Raw genomic sequence first — 18,271 nt, forward strand, 5'->3', positions numbered from 1 at the left:
TCCTTTTTTAGTCCTGTTTGGAATGTCATCAGTAAATATAACACGCTAAAATGTAGTGTAGAGAAGCTGTTAGCTACATGCACAGGGCATCATGTCTCGTGACCTGCTTAATCAGAGAGAAAAAGAGCCAATGGGCTTTTCTTGCCTGGTGAGCATAATACCTCATAGATGTTTGACGAAGAGGTGTCAGAAGAAAAGGTTTCCAAAATGGCAATTTGTTGTATCTATGAACTTAAAGGTGATGCTAACGTTTAGCTGTTTGTCTATGCAACAAAGATAAGTACAAAAGCCAGAGCGCAATATTGCAGCAGTAGCACAGAATGTATCAAGTGTTTCCTCGTGAGCTTGCTGTAAAGCAAAGATGGCGGCTCAGGTGGTCGGTGGCTCTATCCCATCTCGAAGTGTCCTTGGACAAGATACCGAGTCCTGTGCTGCATCCAATGCATCCATATGAATGAGGGCTAGACTATAGAACAAGTGACTTATTTGAATGAAAATCTACACATCCCCCGTTTATCTGACCAAATGATTTTTTTAATATTTTTTTGAGGGGGCAGGGTTGGAAGTCTACAGGGATTTCCTTACTTTATTTGTATATAAGATATAAATAATCCATTACATGCTGAGACTACGGCCAGGTTCGTCGACTTTTTGATAATTTCAACAGCTCTGTCTAAATATTCAAATTGAGCTGCATCAGCTTTCTCTGTAGAAAGAAAAGGATTGAGGTGGTGCAGGTTCTCCACCCAAAGTTACCTCAGACCTCTCTGTCATTTAATTTCCTTTTGACTAAAGATTACTCTTCTCCCTAAACAACCTGAATAGAGGGCAGAGTAAAGTTTAACAGTAAGCACTCATAAATCCCCAGAAGAAAGGATGTATATTTATACTTTCCAAGAGATTTGAATCCCAGTCTTTCTGTACGTTTCACATATGAGAGACAGCAAACAAAGGCTCAAAGCCACCTTCACATTTCAGCTGCAACGTTCCAAGTGTTGCAGCGGAGGAAATGAGCAGGCCTTACACAAGCTGCACCTGTACAAACAAGACAACCGATCACAGGTGTGCTTTTTGTCCAGGCCTGAAATAATGTAGCAAAACGTTTATTTGTACGGAAATGGCGGTACATTAAAGACCACTCTTATAATACACAAGATATGGAAGCTTGTCGTCTGTGTGCAGTGCCTTGTCAAATATTTACACACCACTCCCGACGCACCTACCGAAAGAGACAAAAGTAAAAAGCCTGTTGCTGTTTTGTTCTCAAGGAAGCATGCCAATCAACCCAGACAGCAGGAAAAAGTGCGCACCATTTTCAGGATGAAAATGTCCCAGGTGAGTAAATTTAAACGTGGGTCATCACACAGAAAAAAGAAAACAAACCCAAAAACAAATGCTACCAACCACAAATGTAAACTTTGTAAAGTCGCATACATTACAACGTCTAATAGCTTAATCATTAAAATTATTATAGATTCAATTCCAAATTTTGAGATTTATTGACTTTTTAAAGTACAAAATGATTGAATATATCAATAGAAGAGATAAACATATGATTTCTGAACAGGTACAGTCATTTCATGCTCCCTCAGATAGCTGTGGTATCTGTTTGCATATAAACACTCAGATGGAGCTGGAATGAAGGGACACCTATGGAGGAGGGCCTCCATAGGTGTCCGCATCTGATTTTGGTGTAAAGTGTGTTTTTACTATGCCAGATTCCCCTCTGCTTGCATAACATCTTTGGTTTACTGTCAAAACAGTGTGTCTGAGTATGTGAAAATGAGAATAACTGCATGGGCATCACAGTGAAGCTGCTGTGTCTAGGAATAAATGTTTAAGAAACAGCAATCAAGCCACTGTGTACCAGAAAACTCTAAAACTATTTACAGAAAACCTGATTCTGATTAGAATTTGTCCCCTGCTGACTAATCCCTTAAAATGGGGTCAAGTTTCTGCCACATTGGTCATACTTTCACATGCATTTTGGGAAGGGTTGGAGTATGGAGGGATCGTAACAGTCTGGTTGCGGAACAATAAGCTGGTTATCTTTAATGTATGAGATTTGGATTTTTGATGGGAGAGTAAATAAATGACTGTACAGAATCTCTCTTAACAAGCACAATAGCTGAAGCCACCTTTTTAGGTTATTTGAATGGATTTCTAGCACACTTCATGCCTTGAAGCACATTGCTCTCTTACAGAAGCATAAATGAGGTTGTCCCATAGATGCATTAGAGTTTGTAGATGTTGTTTCTATTGGAATTGTCAGTGTAGCCGCGAGGCATCTAGTCTGCTGGAAATCTAAAGCAAAAGAGGATCCAAATCAGAGCTTCCCTTTGTGAACTCAAAGCACAATAAATCTTATAATGTCTGCATGGCATAATTTAACAGTACCTGACCATCCATGAAGGATAATCAAACTACATACTGAACTTATGAACTGAGATCTCTTTCTTCCCTTAATGAACACAAACACACTTCTCTTCAGTTTTATTGGCATTTATTCTAAAGGGAAAAATATAGAATTCAATAAATATTATGGCAACAACATTGACAAAGACATTTTGAAGGTGACATCAACATTCAAGAAAACGTGTGTATACACCGGGAAGAAAGGATTAGGAAAAGAAAATAGGGACTCGGGCGCTGAGCTGACAAATGTGACAGCACTGGCATTTGAACAAGCTAATTGAGAAACTGATGGTCACATTAAAAGTGCATCAATACCGTTGATATTTAAACAGCTTCGTCATTGCACTGTTGTTTGAGAGGAAGGAAAAAAACACTAGTTCAAAAACACTTGTTTCTCAAGACTAATTTTGAAATTGACACAAATCTCTTACATTATGTGATATTACTGCGGAGGTCATGATACTCAAACACTGAAATGACCCAAGGAAGAAAAAAAATACAATCATCCTTTCCGAGTTAAGGTCTGGTCACAGCATAAAGTCGAACGGCAAAATTCATCTCTAGAAGTTTGCGAAACGTGCAGTGCGGTGAGGGCTAGCAAGCCAACTGCTAAGTGGACAAGCTTAAAACAACAACAAAAAAAACATGTAATCTGTATTGTGGCATTCATGGTATTCCAAATATCTGATAATCTCTTCTTTTAATACTGAAGAGGGCAAAGTCCTTCTAATTACAGTGAATGTATGTTTCTGCATTAAATCTGTGCCATAAGTATGACGTAACTCTTCTAAAGCCCTACGTGATAAACTGAAGTGCAGAAATGTACTAAAAATGTAACCTACACATTGAGTCAACATAGCCCACACAGGTACAAATGGTGGCAATACCATCTGCCACTAGCATAGGCTACATGGTAGACTCAGCATGTAAGTCTAAATTAAGCTTTAGCAAGTTTGCCACCTATCAGCAAACTTCTTCATCCTTTGGTTGTCTCGCTCGTTTATTCAGTGACCAATACAGTAATCCAGTTTGCAGATATTTATGAGACAAAACAAACTGTTCGTGTCATGGGATGGTTCATTCCTGCAGAGGTTTTCGTAGTCTAGCTAATCAACCACAGCTTCCTCCAATTTGGACATTTAGAGTAAGTTATTGTTGATCTTCTTCTGTTTGAATCCTCTTTTAATGTGCTGTGATTCGTGACGCAAAGATTCTAGCCTGTTAAGATCGAGGGGATCCTCCAGATGAAAAAGTAAGCCAAATACCAAAAACTCCAGTTTTTCTAATGTCACTTGGAGCTAGCTCCAAAAGCAAGTCCATCCCCAGAGACTCCCATATTAAAATGCCTATATTTACAGCATTTATTAAACAAAATAATAATAATATTTGCAGACTGGTACAGGAAACAGTTTGAACCTTGATAACACCTCTTAACAGTTTTTATAACTCGTCCACCTGTATTCTTCTTGGTAGCCAGCAAAGGAAAAACTTCTCTGGCTGCAAAAACACACTGGTTGTAGGTCTAAGGTGAAACGGCTCTCAGCTCCTTTGTTCTGTGACAACCTTCTGATTTTATATGCTCAATTGCTAGAATTGGTTCATAATGAGAAAGAATTGTAATGATCCTCATTATAGAACGAAGGATATAGCTAACTACAACTGTTAGCTAGTTCACTAGCTAACAACCTGTGAATATACCGTCTCCATGGTCTCCATTGGTATCTCAGTCATATCTGCCTCTTGCGCTTCAAATCTAATTTCAAATCACCAAGATGGCAGCCGACTAGCTTACTAATCAGTAGGTGAAATCACACTTGCTACATCTATCTTTTATCTGTGGTTTGCTTCTGTTAATCCAAGTTACGTATCTGGATGCGACTATATCTTCATCCAGCTCAGATCTGGGAGCAAAATTCTAGTATTTTATCAGTCAATTGACATGTGAGTATTGTATTCAAATGGAGCTAGCTAACAAAGCTCGTTAGCATTAAGTCACAACTCCATCTTCTTGTCCAAAATGTAACTTTTTGTTCAAAAAAAACCCAACATGGTTGTGGCTAGCATTAGGGTTGTGGATAAGTCACAGTGGCTATGTCCATATTTCATATACAGTGTTCTATTTTTGGTTGCTAATTTTTGTTAAGCTAAAGCTCACTGGACCCATTTAGGGCCCAATAAAAGGGTTAAAGTACACCATTTCTGTTTTTGGAGAAAATAAAAGGCTAACCTGCACTGTTGCAGTGTGCATTTGTTTTCATGAGTCTATCCATAGCTGCTGATGTAAGAGAATGTAGTATTGGTTGAATCTCATCAGGATGAAAATAAAGCAATGACACAGTTATACACAAATGACTTCACATTACACCGACAACATATCAGAGACAGGGGACACTCAGCTTCATGTTTCCATTGAAAGAAATTAAGGAATAAATCTTCTAATCTGTTCTGCACACAGACTAACAGTTACAGGAGTAGAGGTGGGAGTGAATCAGTTTCAAACCACAGTGACGAGTTGTTGTATAAGCCCTCCAAGGAAGAAGTCTTTGATCCAGCACAAACAACAGCAGTTCCTCTTTATTTCCTCCCCCCGAGGCAGCACCCCCCTACCTACCACCCCATTGCCGGCTCTCGCTCTTATTCAGGAGACCACATGTTCCTACGCATCTTTTTATAAATGAGCATTTCCTAATGACATCATTCCCCCTGCTCATTTCCTGTTAGCATGGAAAGCCTTGACTGCATCCGCTTTGTCCTCCCAGAGGAAGCAGGTCACATCCCCAGGCAGGTGATAGATAGCTTCCTCTTTTGATGGGGCAGGGGTGGGGGCCGCGTTGAGTGGGATGCTTACTATGCATTGAGTTTTCATTGGTGCAGAGTATTCCAGTAACATGTACATGAATTAAGCTTACAGAACCCCTTTCCAGACAAATAAGGGGTCTTTAGCATGCAGGAGGGAGCATTGCCCCATAACTTCCTGCTTGCACTGTGCTCTGTCCTCATTCTCCTCAGTCTGATCCGATTTAGTCGGTGCAATCACATGACCGAGCAACTTTTGGCTTTGTCCTTCCGGAGGTCTGAGGCCACGGCCGCCAGGTCAGGTCTACCAGGCATGTGTGAAATCCTCTTGCTAGCACGGGCGGTCTTGCTGCGTTTGACGTTTTTGTTGTTTTTGTTGATGCAGGCCAGCGTGGCCACATGGAAAATGTCTCTGACGCTGTTTTCTGACTGCTGGGCCGAGCACTCGATGTAGGGCGCCGAGATCTGCTTGGCCATACTGGAACCCTAAGAAGAAAAACGTTCAGGCTTACTGAGATTCTGTTTTTTGTAAAGAGCTTGCGTCAATAACGAAAGGATTTGCACACTTTCACAGGGGTCAATTAAACATGGCAATGACCTGATTAGAGTCAGGAAATTGGAACCATCTACCATTTCAAAATGTTCTTTTAATCTACAAACCTGGTCGTAAGAAACTGGAGCTTGCCGATGGTTGGAAAGCTCCACAAGTGTGCTCAGATCGGTGCGCAGGTCCGACTTGCAGCCGACTAACAGCATCTTGGTGTTGGGACAAAACTCCTGGATCTCACCTTTCCACTGTGAAGAAAAACAAAATAGCCTCAATCATTCAGGAGTTCTGACATAAAAATAAAGTAAATTTTGTGTTTTAAAAGAATGTTTTTCTTGTGAGTGTGTTCAAATGTTTGTTGCCCTAATAAAGAATTTGATGAAATCCCCCCCCTCACCTGCCCTTTAAGTACAAAGGTTAAAGCTGCCACTTCCTGAAGCCCCTCATTGCTTTGAACCCTAGAAAGGAACTAGAAGTAATCTCCATGTTTCCTCCCTGACAACAATAAACGCTCTGTGATCAATGGCATTTCTCTTGGGGCTTTAATCTGAGGCTAATGTGCCTCAGGGCTGGCTGTCTGGCTGGTCAGGGGATCAAGTTCATTGACATCTGAGGAGGAAGTTGGTTTGTAAAATGTGTCTGAACAACCTAAAAGCCTAAACCGAGGTTAAGTCTCATGTAGACATTCATCGTCTGAAACGCAGCCTTCGACTAGCACAGCTTTAAGCACTTTAAGCTTCAGTTCAAGCTTAGCAATTAGCTGTATATGATGTGTTCCTAATTACTCACGACAGGTTTAATTACAGTGTGCAACACAAGACAACAAATGGTTAGATAACTAATGTTACCCATCAAAGCGACAGACTGAAAGGGCCAAAAAATCTCAGTGCATCTGAGGTCATCTCTGTTCCTAATGAGCGAGACAAAACTGTTTCTGTCTCGACCGCTAATTCTGGTAAACATGAGTTGCTTTGAGAAAACCTTCCAGGTCGGCAGAAAGCAGCACAAAAATAGGAAATGCCTTGCAAAAATAGGAGCACATGCCAGGTGTGTTTTAATGTGGGAAGATAATGACTTTTACATTTTGTAGTTTCTCCACCAGTCAGATGACTGACACTACCTGTGTACAGCACACATTTGGACATGTGAGAATCAGCCAGTGACACGTCCAGCCACAGCAGGGTTTTGACCTGACACTGAAGTCACATTACAGCTATACGACTTCACATGACTGAGATCACAGAAAAAAGAAACGACTGCAGACCTTTGATCCAGGCCTCTGTCACCAGTTCAGACAAAAATCAAAGTACTTGAGAGGAATGTTTAAAAATAGAGCTTAAAGATGTGTTTCCTGCATGGATTTGCCCGAGAGGAGCAACAAACCTTTTTCATTACGCTGTCGAGCGTTTCTGGGCGGCTGATGTCGAAACAGATGAGCACAGCATCAGAGTCGGGATAGGAGAGGGGCCTCACGTTGTCATAGTACGGAGATCCTAAAACAAAGGAAAACAAGAAACTTGAACTGCATTCACACACTGTTGCGCAAGGACAAAACTGCTGTATGCATAACTGTGCGAGCAGCCTCTTTTGTTCCAACAGACAGCAAAGAAACACGTGGCCAGCTCAGGCTGAGAAATGTTCCTGATTTAATTTGCAGTTTTGCTATTATTGGACAATCTTCACACGGATCCAGCTCAAGGGACATCAGAAGAAACTTGTCATCAGAGCTGCAGAACAGAAAACTGAATTGCAGAGCTGGTTAGCAGAGGTGTTCTTATTTAAAACTTTGTAGATTTCATTTTTTATTGGAAGACCTGAAATGTGTCTGGCATTGAAGGCTTTTGCTTAAACAAATGAAATAACAGTATTCGAGTGAGGGGCAGGATCAAAGTCTGTTTCAAGAAAGCACAAGGAAGACCAAATTATCACTTGAGCACTACAGATAGTTATTCTCATACGTCATGATTGCAGCTCAGCCATAATCCATGGCAACTAGGCGAGAAAAACAAATAGTGCCGCATCAGTAGAAAAAATGTGCTGACTACAACAAGATCGTTTACTGAAACAGAAAATCTCTCTGAAGGAATAGAACTTCAGAGCGAGGAAATGACTCCCTCCTCAAATTGAAACCATGTGTAAGGGCGACGCCCATCTCACCGCCTGACTGAAGCGCATCGGAGGTTGGGGGGAGGGGAGCTTGCCGTCATGTCAAGGTGAGTCAAGATCACATGACAAGCAAGAAGTGACCACACACACAAGCAGCTGCCAAGAATCTGGGGAATTTTGTTTTTGGTAACTTTAGGTTCCCTTGGGAGGTCTTTTATAAACACGGCTGCAGAGAAAAGTCTGGAATTCACTGGTTCACGCACACATACACACACACACACACACACACACACACACACACACACACACACACACACACAGTGCTGGTGTTCCTAATCTAAACAGTCTGGATGGGAGATGACATCGTTTTAAACAATGCTTCCAGGCCTGGGCCCCACACAACAAAGCACGACTAAAGTGTGTGTACAGACATCTCAAATATCCATGTCCATAATGTTCCACTCCATGTATATGCAGGAGATCCCAGTTATTATATAGAATTACACAAGAATTAATATTGCATGTAATTCAACACTTGGCATGAAAAATTGCACATTAAGCTTTGCTAATGGCAGAACTGCTTTTCATTTAGCAATGTTTACAAAAAAATGATCTTAGCCAACATATGCACATTTTATTACACTAAAAATTACATTAAAATGTAAACTAATGCAATAATTTTACAGACTGAGGAGAAAAGCTGCTGAGACATTGCACTACATTATTTTGCATTTTCTGTCATTAGCTGTCAGTCATTAACAACTGCGAAATGTTTTAATTCCTTTCAATTGTTAGCAAGAATTGCTAGCAGTTCTTGCTAATTTGCTATATGAATAGCAAGTTTTCACAGTTGAAATATTCATAAGCAAGTTATCTGGGCCACCAAAGGGCCGTCATTCATTGCAGTATGTGGGCCATCTGTAGGTGGTGTGCAGCCACGGGCCAGTTGTAGACACACTGCTGGCCCTGTGGTGGCCCAGAACAGTTTCAGCTCTGGCCCCAGATGTCAGCCTAATGTGTACCTTAATCAAGCCATGTAATAACAACATGTGCCAGAACATGCAAAACAGTGCAAAGGTAACATGACAAAACTCTGTTCAGACAGTGAATGGACTGATTTTTATATAGCGCTTTTCTACTCTCCCAGTTTACCCAAAGTGCTCTATACAACATGCCACATTCACCCACTTTCGCTTAACTGAGTGCTTCCTAACTACATTCATACACATTCTCACTCTTGACATGCAGACTGAAGGAGCCAGGGATCGAACCGCTAACCTTCCGATCAGTTTGTAACCTGCTCTACTACCTGAGATATGGCATGCCATCACATAAACCGTGGCGTCATTGCCAGTCCTGGCACACATCTGGTTGACATACACTCTGCCAAAACACCAGCCAGTCCGAAGTGCCAGCTTGATTCCAGATCTGGGCCAGACCTTTTTTCTGTAGGCCTGGGCCACATAAACCAAGCCACAATCAAGCCTGAAATGGCATGCCATCACATAGACAGTGCCATCTATGCCAGGCCTGGCCCATATCTGGATGACATACGTCTTATCATGCCAGAAGTCAGCCAGCAGTGCCGACTTGATACCAGATCCTGGCCAGACCTGCTTGCTATGTGGGCACTAACACACAGTTACTTTACCAACTGACCCCTGAGCTCCTAAGTGTCCCTCAAACCTCATTCAGGGATCCACTCCTCTACTTCACTGTCTTCCTGAAAGCTCACTGTCCTCATTTCCGAGGACAAAAAGTGCACATTCCCTTGGTTTCCTTCCATAAAAGGTTTTTACATCCATGTCCTGTAATTATGAGCAGATTGTAACGTAAAAAAACATTGACTATGATCATATAAATGCACACAAACACATCTCTACACACATATGCAAATGCATTATATTGCCTGAAAAAAAATAAAAAAATCAAGCTCACTGCGCAGTGTTGCCTTGAGGCAACGAATGAAAATTAACAGTTTTACTGTTTAAATAAATTTTTAAAAAAGTAGAACAAACAATCAAATATGCTTCTTAACATATTCATGCACATACAAGTATTTTTTAATATACATTTATTTCACTATAAACATGTAAAATAGTGATCTTTATCTTGCCTCCTAATGGAGAGGTCTCTCATGTACTGCAGCTTGCAGAAAGGGGTCTTCCCCCCCAAATGAAAGTCACACCACCTTCAACTCATCATTTTATTGGAAAGAGATGTGCCTGGTAGCATTATTTGGAAAAAAAAAAAAGTTTTTTTTTTGAAGGGCCAGTGGTTTGTTGCCTCAGGGCAACGCTATGCAGTAGAGGGTTAATAAGTCTGGGACCTGTCTTGACCTTTGTGGACACTCCCGGTGAGATCATGGGTTCAGTCACTTGTTTTGGGTCAATTGGTAGTTGTCAATCACAAGTCGTTAGCCAATAAGCATGTGGTTTCTCAGGGTGTAGCCACATGTGTGTTTTCAGGATAGGTTTTTTTTTGCGGTAGATTTATCACCCTCATCAGTATATTGTGTGTATCCGTTCAACTCCTTAACAGTTGTGGTGGACTTCCCAAGAAGGCGGTCGCCTTTCCCAAACATGGGACAAAGTATTTCCAGTCTTAACAGTAAAATCCACAGTATCACCATTACAAAAGTTAACCTTCACGAGCTAACTTATACAGTCTGATATATTGGCTCAAAAAGGATTATGATTATGATCTTGGCCTATCAAAGACGTGTCTGCATTGATGCATATAACCTGAATTTTTTTGCTCCCTATTAATCTGTACCTGCTCCTAAAATCTAGTGTTGGAATGAACTGAATAAATTATTTTGATGTCTTGATCTAAACAGTGTAGTTTGGATGGGAACTCTGAGTGTTTTGGAAAGCTGCCTGATAGGTGATACCGCCTAAACAAAAGGCCAGATGCTGAACTGTTATAAAGGGAGCACAGCAAATACAAGGCGAGGAGGAAGGTGGTATCCCCCACAAGACCACAAGAATTTATTTCTTTCATGACCATCTCGCAATCGATCATGACCACAATGGGCTGTTTGATTTTTTTTTTTATTCCAGTGCTCGTAGCCTGGAACAAATCAGTGGAAAAAATAAAACCTTGCGACTAAAAGGGCATGCTGTAGAATCGGTTGACATTTCACAATGAATAGACTGTTTTTATTAACCTAATGAGAGGAAATGCGTATCTGAGCTGCAGTGTGAAGTTGCTGTGTTATTATGTCTGCACATATTTCTGTGAATTTACCTGCACGTTAGTGCATTTATAGCAATAAATCCAACGTAAATCCACTGCAATTTCAACATGGTGCATTTAAAATTTGACGCTCTATGGAAGCGTTTTGCTAATAACTTTTAATAGCAGATGTTTCCTTCTTTGTTAGCTGTTTAGAGTCGTTACTGCATTAGCTCTGCATCTGAGACCAGCCTCCGCTTTGAGGTCATCTTTCTGCCAAGTGGAAAGATAAGAGGAAATCCCACAGCTAACACACACACAAAGACCTGGTAACTGTCATCTAATTAGCTCCTGTCATTGTTCTCCCACAGGATCTCTAAATCTGGAAGAAAGACACACACCCTGTCCTCCCTTATTCTGTCCTTTCAATATGTCCTCCATCCTCTCTCGCCTCCTATTAACCATAGCCTGTCTTGGTGTCTTGCTGTTGGGCACAATGACATAAGAGGAAACTGTAGAATGCCACTAAATGCCCACTGTGGTTGTGATTGAGAAATAAATAAAGCTCTTGTGCTTTTTCAGCCCACTTTCCACAATAGCTTGGATAAAAAGCACCACTTAATGTGGAAAACACATTCATTCAATCTCAAAATATTCCATAATGTTAAAGACATACAACTTCACACAATAACAGCTTTTGCTTTATCTCACACAAGTACATGCAGACCTGAGGTAAGCCAGCTGTGGCTGACAGTCTACAGTCTGGATGTATGGCAACAGATCTGCAGGCCTGCTGGTTTACTGCATAGCTAACATAGCTGAGCAGACCGGAGCTGCTGGGCGGTGAGCTTGTGTGTGCATAAATACATAAAAAGAGGCATTAGGCCTTTGGGGGACACCTGTGGAAACAACAGACGTTTACAGGCACGTCTAGAAATACAGCGCTAGCAAGTTTATACGGCTTGCCTGCCAAGCACATGAGCTACAATTTACACTTATGACTATCTGCTGTAGTTGCTGTGGTTACCATGATATTTGTTGCTGTAAATCTAAAATCTGGACATGAAGGATTACTAAAGTAACCTTTGGTATCACAAGATATGCTCAAATATAGCAGGTTAACAAAAGATATCTTTGGACGCAATTTAATAATTCAGTGTGTACTGTGTTAAATAGCCAAGTCTAATATAGCAATACCATTGTAACACACTGGTATGTTGTGTTAACACATGAAAGTGGTAACTGGATGTACTGGTACTTATAGAACACATTTATACTCAGTTTGAGCACTCAAAGCACTTTCTACTACGAGTCCCACCCACCTTTACAGTGGGTCCATCTATAGCCTAGCACTTTTATCACACTCACACTGGATGTGTAGGGGGCAACCTGAGCCACTGTCGCCCCTGTTGTGCATGTGTGTTATGTTAAAGTTCACTATGATGCACTACGACATGCTCTAATACCTTAAAAAGTACATTATTGAAAGTTATGCAACATATAATAGGTGACCAACCATTAAGATTTATCATTATAAATGTGTGTCGTGTGTTATAATACATACATAATACTTCAAGAAGCCTGGAGAACTATTCCTGAAGACTACTTAATTGAAAGACAAAAAAAACTTCCCAAATACTTCAGCAAATGTTGCCAATTTCCAATGAAATTGTAAAAACGGACTGTTTTCCTCCGTATATTGGATTTATATTTCTTCATGTTTCAATAAATATAAAGAAGCTAGAGGTGGCTCAAGATTACTGCTTGGTACTTTACACTATACTGTACCGTTTCAGTACATCACGCCACATTACGTTACACTAGGATCGATTGCAGTGTAGCTAAATGTGTTTAAGATACAATAGTATCTTATGGCACTCCATGAGCCATGATAAAGTCTCGAAATCAGTAACTGAAGAAATAAAAAGTCCACCAGAAGGGCTGAAAACAGGAAATCTATTTCACTTCTCAAATTGTGTAATCCAGCTGAAAGAAACTTCCTGAAAAGACACTGAGATATGATAAACTTTACTTAAACAAGCTTTCGAGAGGTTACTTTGGCCACAATAACAAAGTACAAATTGGGTAAGAGTCAAGAGTCGGGCCAAACAGGATGCTGGTGAAGCATTTAGGACAGTCAGATGTTTCTCAGTGATGGACTGGCAGGACACGTGCACGGGGAGCCAAGAATGCAAAGTGCTCAGTGTGAAGGCCGGACATGGATTTTAATGTCAGGTGTTAAAAAAAAAAAAAGTCCTTCCATGACATTAGCAGACAGGAAGTCCATTAATCTCTCCCAGGACCCCACTGCCCTTCAGTTCATACACTGCTTCACCATCACCATCCCATTGTCGGTCGGCAAATTCTACCGTGATTCGATTTCTCCCCTCTGGAAACGAGGTAAGGCTTTAGTGATCCACACCACCTCTCTTTCACTGGCTGAGGATCTGGGCCTGCTGGGTACAAAGGGGGTCTTTGTAGAGGAGGAAGTAGAAACCTTTAGTCTGAGGAATGCCAGACATGCGGCTCCAATTCGCTGAACCCAGAAATGTGATCCAATCCAACAATGGTTACAGACTGAAGAATCGGGGGGAGTGTGTGTGTGTGTGTGTGTGTGTGTGTGTGTCAGAGAGAGAGTAGCAGAGGAGCTTACTGAGTGCATGCAAAAGTCCCATAGTTAAGCTGTCCTGCACTACATGGGAAACAGGACATGTGATATGCTCTAGTAACTATAGAAGGGAAGGATGATCTGTCTGCTCTGACCAAGCTCTGCTATTATGCATCTTCCATTACAACTCCTTTATCTGTCTTTCTTCCCATTTTGCAAAGTGGGTCAACTTTGAATGTGCGCAGTAAACAAAAAATAATAATATTTTCCCCATATATATTCCCTGTGATAAATATTGTCAAATGAGACCCACTGGGTCTGATGTTTCCCATTGGGATTTCTAGAACTGGAAAAGTCTGAACTCCTCTAGTTCTTGTATTTTTCCTGTTAAGCTTGAAAACGTATTTGTTGTAGCTTTGGGAAATTGCCTAACAGTTGGAACAACTGCGCCAGACCGATTTCGGAAGTATGAAAATACTAAGCCGTTTCCTGCAGTTCAGTTCCAGCGTAAGTATATTATGAATATTTCAACTGTGAAAAGTGCAAAATCAGTTTAAAGCAATCTTCTGTGAGCCTCGGATTAGCACAGAAACAATTAGTTGATTGACAGGAAATGAAACCACAGCAGTTTTGAAGTTGCTTTCATCGACATTTTAATATAAACAAAGAGGTCATATGACCAAAGAAAGTCTCCGGTCTCCCTTAGCTCTACTACTTGGCCTTTTAGCATCTTTTAGCTTGTTGTTTTGGTCTAACTGCTTATAGCTTTACAGTCTTGGTCTTTCTTAATGACTGTTTCCAGGTGCAACGAGCAGCTGTTTTCAGAGAAAGGATACATTTTTAAAAACAACAAATGCCACAGCAGAGCAGATTGACTAGCAGCTGGTGGTCACAGCAGGAGCTGATGGAGACCAAAACAGAGAGCGAATATAATGTATGTAGAAATGGGTCACCTAAACCAAAGCTCTGTGAATGTTTCATTTTTTGCTTGTTGTTCCAACACCAAGGAGTTAAAAATGAAACCCATTGAATAAGGGACAAAAGTCGGAGCCATCATTTGTAAAAAGGGTAACTCCTACTTGGTGGTTGCTTTCCAAATCTAAGAATTTGATGCTTGAATTGGGGTATTTTTATGTTTTATGTTTTATGTTAATCCATGCTCATTTCCACTCTGTAAAACGAGAAAAGACCTAAGGCATGCAGGTGCTGAGCCACGGGGGTTGCTCTGTTTACCCGCACGGTTTTCCTATCCTCCTGTTTGACTCTCAAACAAGCACTTTTCCTGCTCATTCAGACACGGAGGCAGACAGGCAGACAACGTAAACCACTTCCCCCGTTGGTGAAAGAAGCATCAAAGGCTCGCGCCTCGGCCCCGGCAGACCTCACCCTGAGACTGGGGTGGCAATGCTAGAGCAGACAAGTAGGTTGGGGAGAGGGGGGCAAATGGAAGGCTGTATAACTGGCAGGAATTTACCTTAATGGGCCGAATTACTCCCTTCACCATCCCCTTTAAACACAAACACATAAACAGCAGGCTGCTCATTAGGCCACTCATCACTGCAGAACAAAGACCACCTCGGTGTGTGTGTGGAGGTGTGTGTTTGAGAGGGAGGGGAAGAGCGGGTGGCAGTCCACAATGTTTGTCTTCCTCCCTTCGTGTTGGTCTTTGTCAGAGTGCAGGCCTGGGTCTCACACACACACACACCTCAGGAGATAAGGGATCAATTGGATTGGCTGTGGCAGATGGGGGTTTCAAAAAAAAAGGAGAAAAAAAAGGGACCAGTCAAGCTGAAAGCTGCATCAATTGGTCACTGTGTGTGTGTGTGTGTTCGTGTGCTGGGTGTGGGTTTGGAGTGAAGGTAGGGGTGGGTTGGTATAGGGGTATCTGGCACCTTCTAAAATCCAATGATCTAATAGGAAACCACCCCCAACCCTCCTTTTATGAAACAGAGAGAAAAAGAAAAATGGCTCCAGGCAGGCAGCCAACACAATTCAATAAAAGAAAATTCTCACTCGGGCCGGTCTTCATTTCTTCGCCTTTCCACGTTTACACACAAAACTGGAGGGATGAAGGAATTTTCAATTTGATGTCCTTGTTTCACTTTCTTGTAGAGTTACTGAGGCGGCAAAGGAGCGCCACTCTGCAGATGCTTTTACTTTCATTTGCTCTGAAGTATAAAACAGCTCAGAAATCTGGATTTTAAGAAGCTGCTGTTGGATTTTCCAGTCTGACGTTTCAGAAAGAAAGATCTCACACTGACCTCGATCTTCAAGTTACCCAAACGTCACTCAGGAATTCCAGGCCAGGGATTTTCCTCTCATTCCCACACAAACACCACATGCTCACACACATGAAACATACACCTCGCTGCTGTGCTATTCAGCGCTCAGGCATTGATCGATGGGAAAATGGGTTTGTTTACGCACACGCACACACACGATGCTGGTTTTCAGAGCCCAAACACAAAGTCTAACCCGCAGGAGATTAAAAAGAAAAAAAAGCTGCTGAGCCAATGTTGCTCAACCTTCCCGAAAAGCACAGGAAGCAGGATGAATTTCAAAGTGTGTTCACCAGATGTATGAATATGAGCTCGGTTCGGCCTATCATTATGTTTCCTTTCCTGTTTCCACTTAAGCTTTGCTCAGCTGGGAGGAATTCATAAATCAGATCCATTCCACTGAGGCGTTCCTGCGCTCGAACTGAGCTACGAGGCTGAACGTTTCCATGTAGGTAAAAGGTAAGCCCCGATCTAATCTGAGGGAAACGTGCGGTTTCGAGGAACAGCGACTCCAGACTATGGGAAAGGATTAACTGTGCTACATTGATTAAAATGGGTCACAGATTAATTTCATTATTTGAGAAAAAACAAAGCTGCCCTGGGACTCTCCTGTCTCCTGATTTGGACTTTCTGGGCTAAAACCTGTTATTTATTTATGATGCAGTCAAACATGGGTGAATTCTACCCCACAAAGTTAATAATAAACTAGCTCCATATCATTCAAATCAGCAACTGAGTGACTGATCACAGAGATGCATGTTAGAACATGTCCACACCACCACCACAACTGACACAAGGTGACACTTGGAGCATGAGTCAGACAGAGAGGTTGTTGGAAGTGAGGATTACCTGACGTGTCCCACAAACTGAGCTCGATCCTCTGCGTGTCGATTTCAAAGCTGGCTGTGTAGTTTTCAAACACAGTGGGGACGTAGCTCTGCAGGAAACATATGAAGAGGGGAGGTCAGGGAGGAAGCCTGCCAGGTTTTAAACTTTGAAGAAACTGAGCAACGTTAGATTTATTACCCTAATAACACGATCGTGTACTACAAAGGTGCTGGTACTACTACGTTTGGATTTCAGCCAAAACTCATCCCAACACGTATCAAGCACTACAACATGAATGTCCTTCATCACTACTGGAACAATCCACGTGACACAGCCAGGTTCAGAAGAACAATGAGATGCGCTGGTCGTGGTATCAGTGTGTGTTATTAACATGCATCATGTCCAGCAGGCTGCAGGGTCTCACCTCAGGGAAGCAGTCTTTGGCGAACACGTGAAGCAGCGCAGTCTTCCCGCACTGGCTGTCCCCCACCACCACTATCTTACACTTCACACTCTGACTGGGATCCATGCTGGATTTCAGAGATAACTTCTGACACGGGCGTCTCTCCTTCATTGATTTGAGTCGTTTTTAAAAATGAGTCCAATCCTGGGTGGGTGTGTGTGAACCGTCGAGAAGCAGCTGGTCTCGGTGCCTCCAAGCCTGCGCGCCTGCTCTCCTCCCCCGGTGTCTCCGCCTGCTCTGAGCCGGTAAATTCCATTTGCCTACATTTATAACGTCGCAGGAGCCAATGGCAGCAGCTCTCCGGCCGTCGGGATGAGGCACGTCCCTCCCTTCGTCCAGCGAGCCTCCACACAGACGCACGCCGGGCACCGTGATGGCGCCCCCGTTTGGACTACACACAGACCTCAGCTTCAACATCAAAACAACAAAACACAAACGAAGATTTTTTTTTAATCAGTAAAGTAAATCAGATTATAGTTTCCCTTTGCCAGTTTTTTAGAGTGAAGTAGTTGTAAAGCACTGAATAAAAAATCAGAATTTTGCGCAAAACTTAGACTTACAAGAAGAACAGCGCCAGTATAAGGCAATTCAAACTATTTAGGTTGCCTTTCCTTTATATAGTATAACATGATTTTATAAAAATAGTGACTGGCCTGTCTTGAAACTATGAAATAGGAAATCTGCAACATAACAGCATAAAACTGTATTAAAGTTTTAAAATTGATGGAATACAGCAGATACATGCAAACATTTTATTTGCTATTTATTTGCCAATATACCAAATATAAGTCAACAAGGCCTGTGCTGATACTTACCCAGCACATCAATGCATCTATAAAATATAGATATTTATTATTTTTATAGCCACAGTTCAGCCGTTAAGTCCTTCTGCTGGGTTGTGACTATGTAGTCAAGCAAGTAAATGTAGCCCAAATCAAGAAATGATCAGTCCTTGTAGGGCAGTCATGAAGATAGGTGTGCTTAGAGTTACCACTCAGTTATCCTTGTAACTAAACATGGGCAAGCAAAATCAAAATAACCTTGTGTAACAG

At 41.7% G+C, this 18,271-nt stretch overlaps 1 protein-coding gene across 1 annotated transcript; it reads right to left on the reverse strand.

The window, feature by feature from the left end:
- Positions 1-2,481: 2,481 nt before the first annotated feature.
- On the reverse strand, positions 2,482-17,468 carry rnd3a (Rho family GTPase 3a). Its single transcript, XM_087835862.1, has 5 exons — positions 17,181-17,468; positions 16,778-16,865; positions 7,142-7,251; positions 5,872-6,006; positions 2,482-5,697 (listed from the first exon to the last, which is right to left on the reverse strand). The coding sequence occupies exons 1-5, from the start codon at positions 17,328-17,330 to the stop codon at positions 5,449-5,451; spliced, it is 732 nt and encodes a 243-aa protein (XP_087691988.1). The 5' UTR covers positions 17,331-17,468; the 3' UTR covers positions 2,482-5,448.
- Between the last annotated feature and the right edge of the window lie 803 nt (positions 17,469-18,271).

The sequence above is a fragment of the Neolamprologus brichardi genome, chromosome 23 (genome assembly GCF_056152115.1).
Source record: "Neolamprologus brichardi isolate AB-2024 chromosome 23, ASM5615211v1, whole genome shotgun sequence".
Lineage (NCBI taxonomy): Eukaryota > Metazoa > Chordata > Actinopteri > Cichliformes > Cichlidae > Neolamprologus > Neolamprologus brichardi.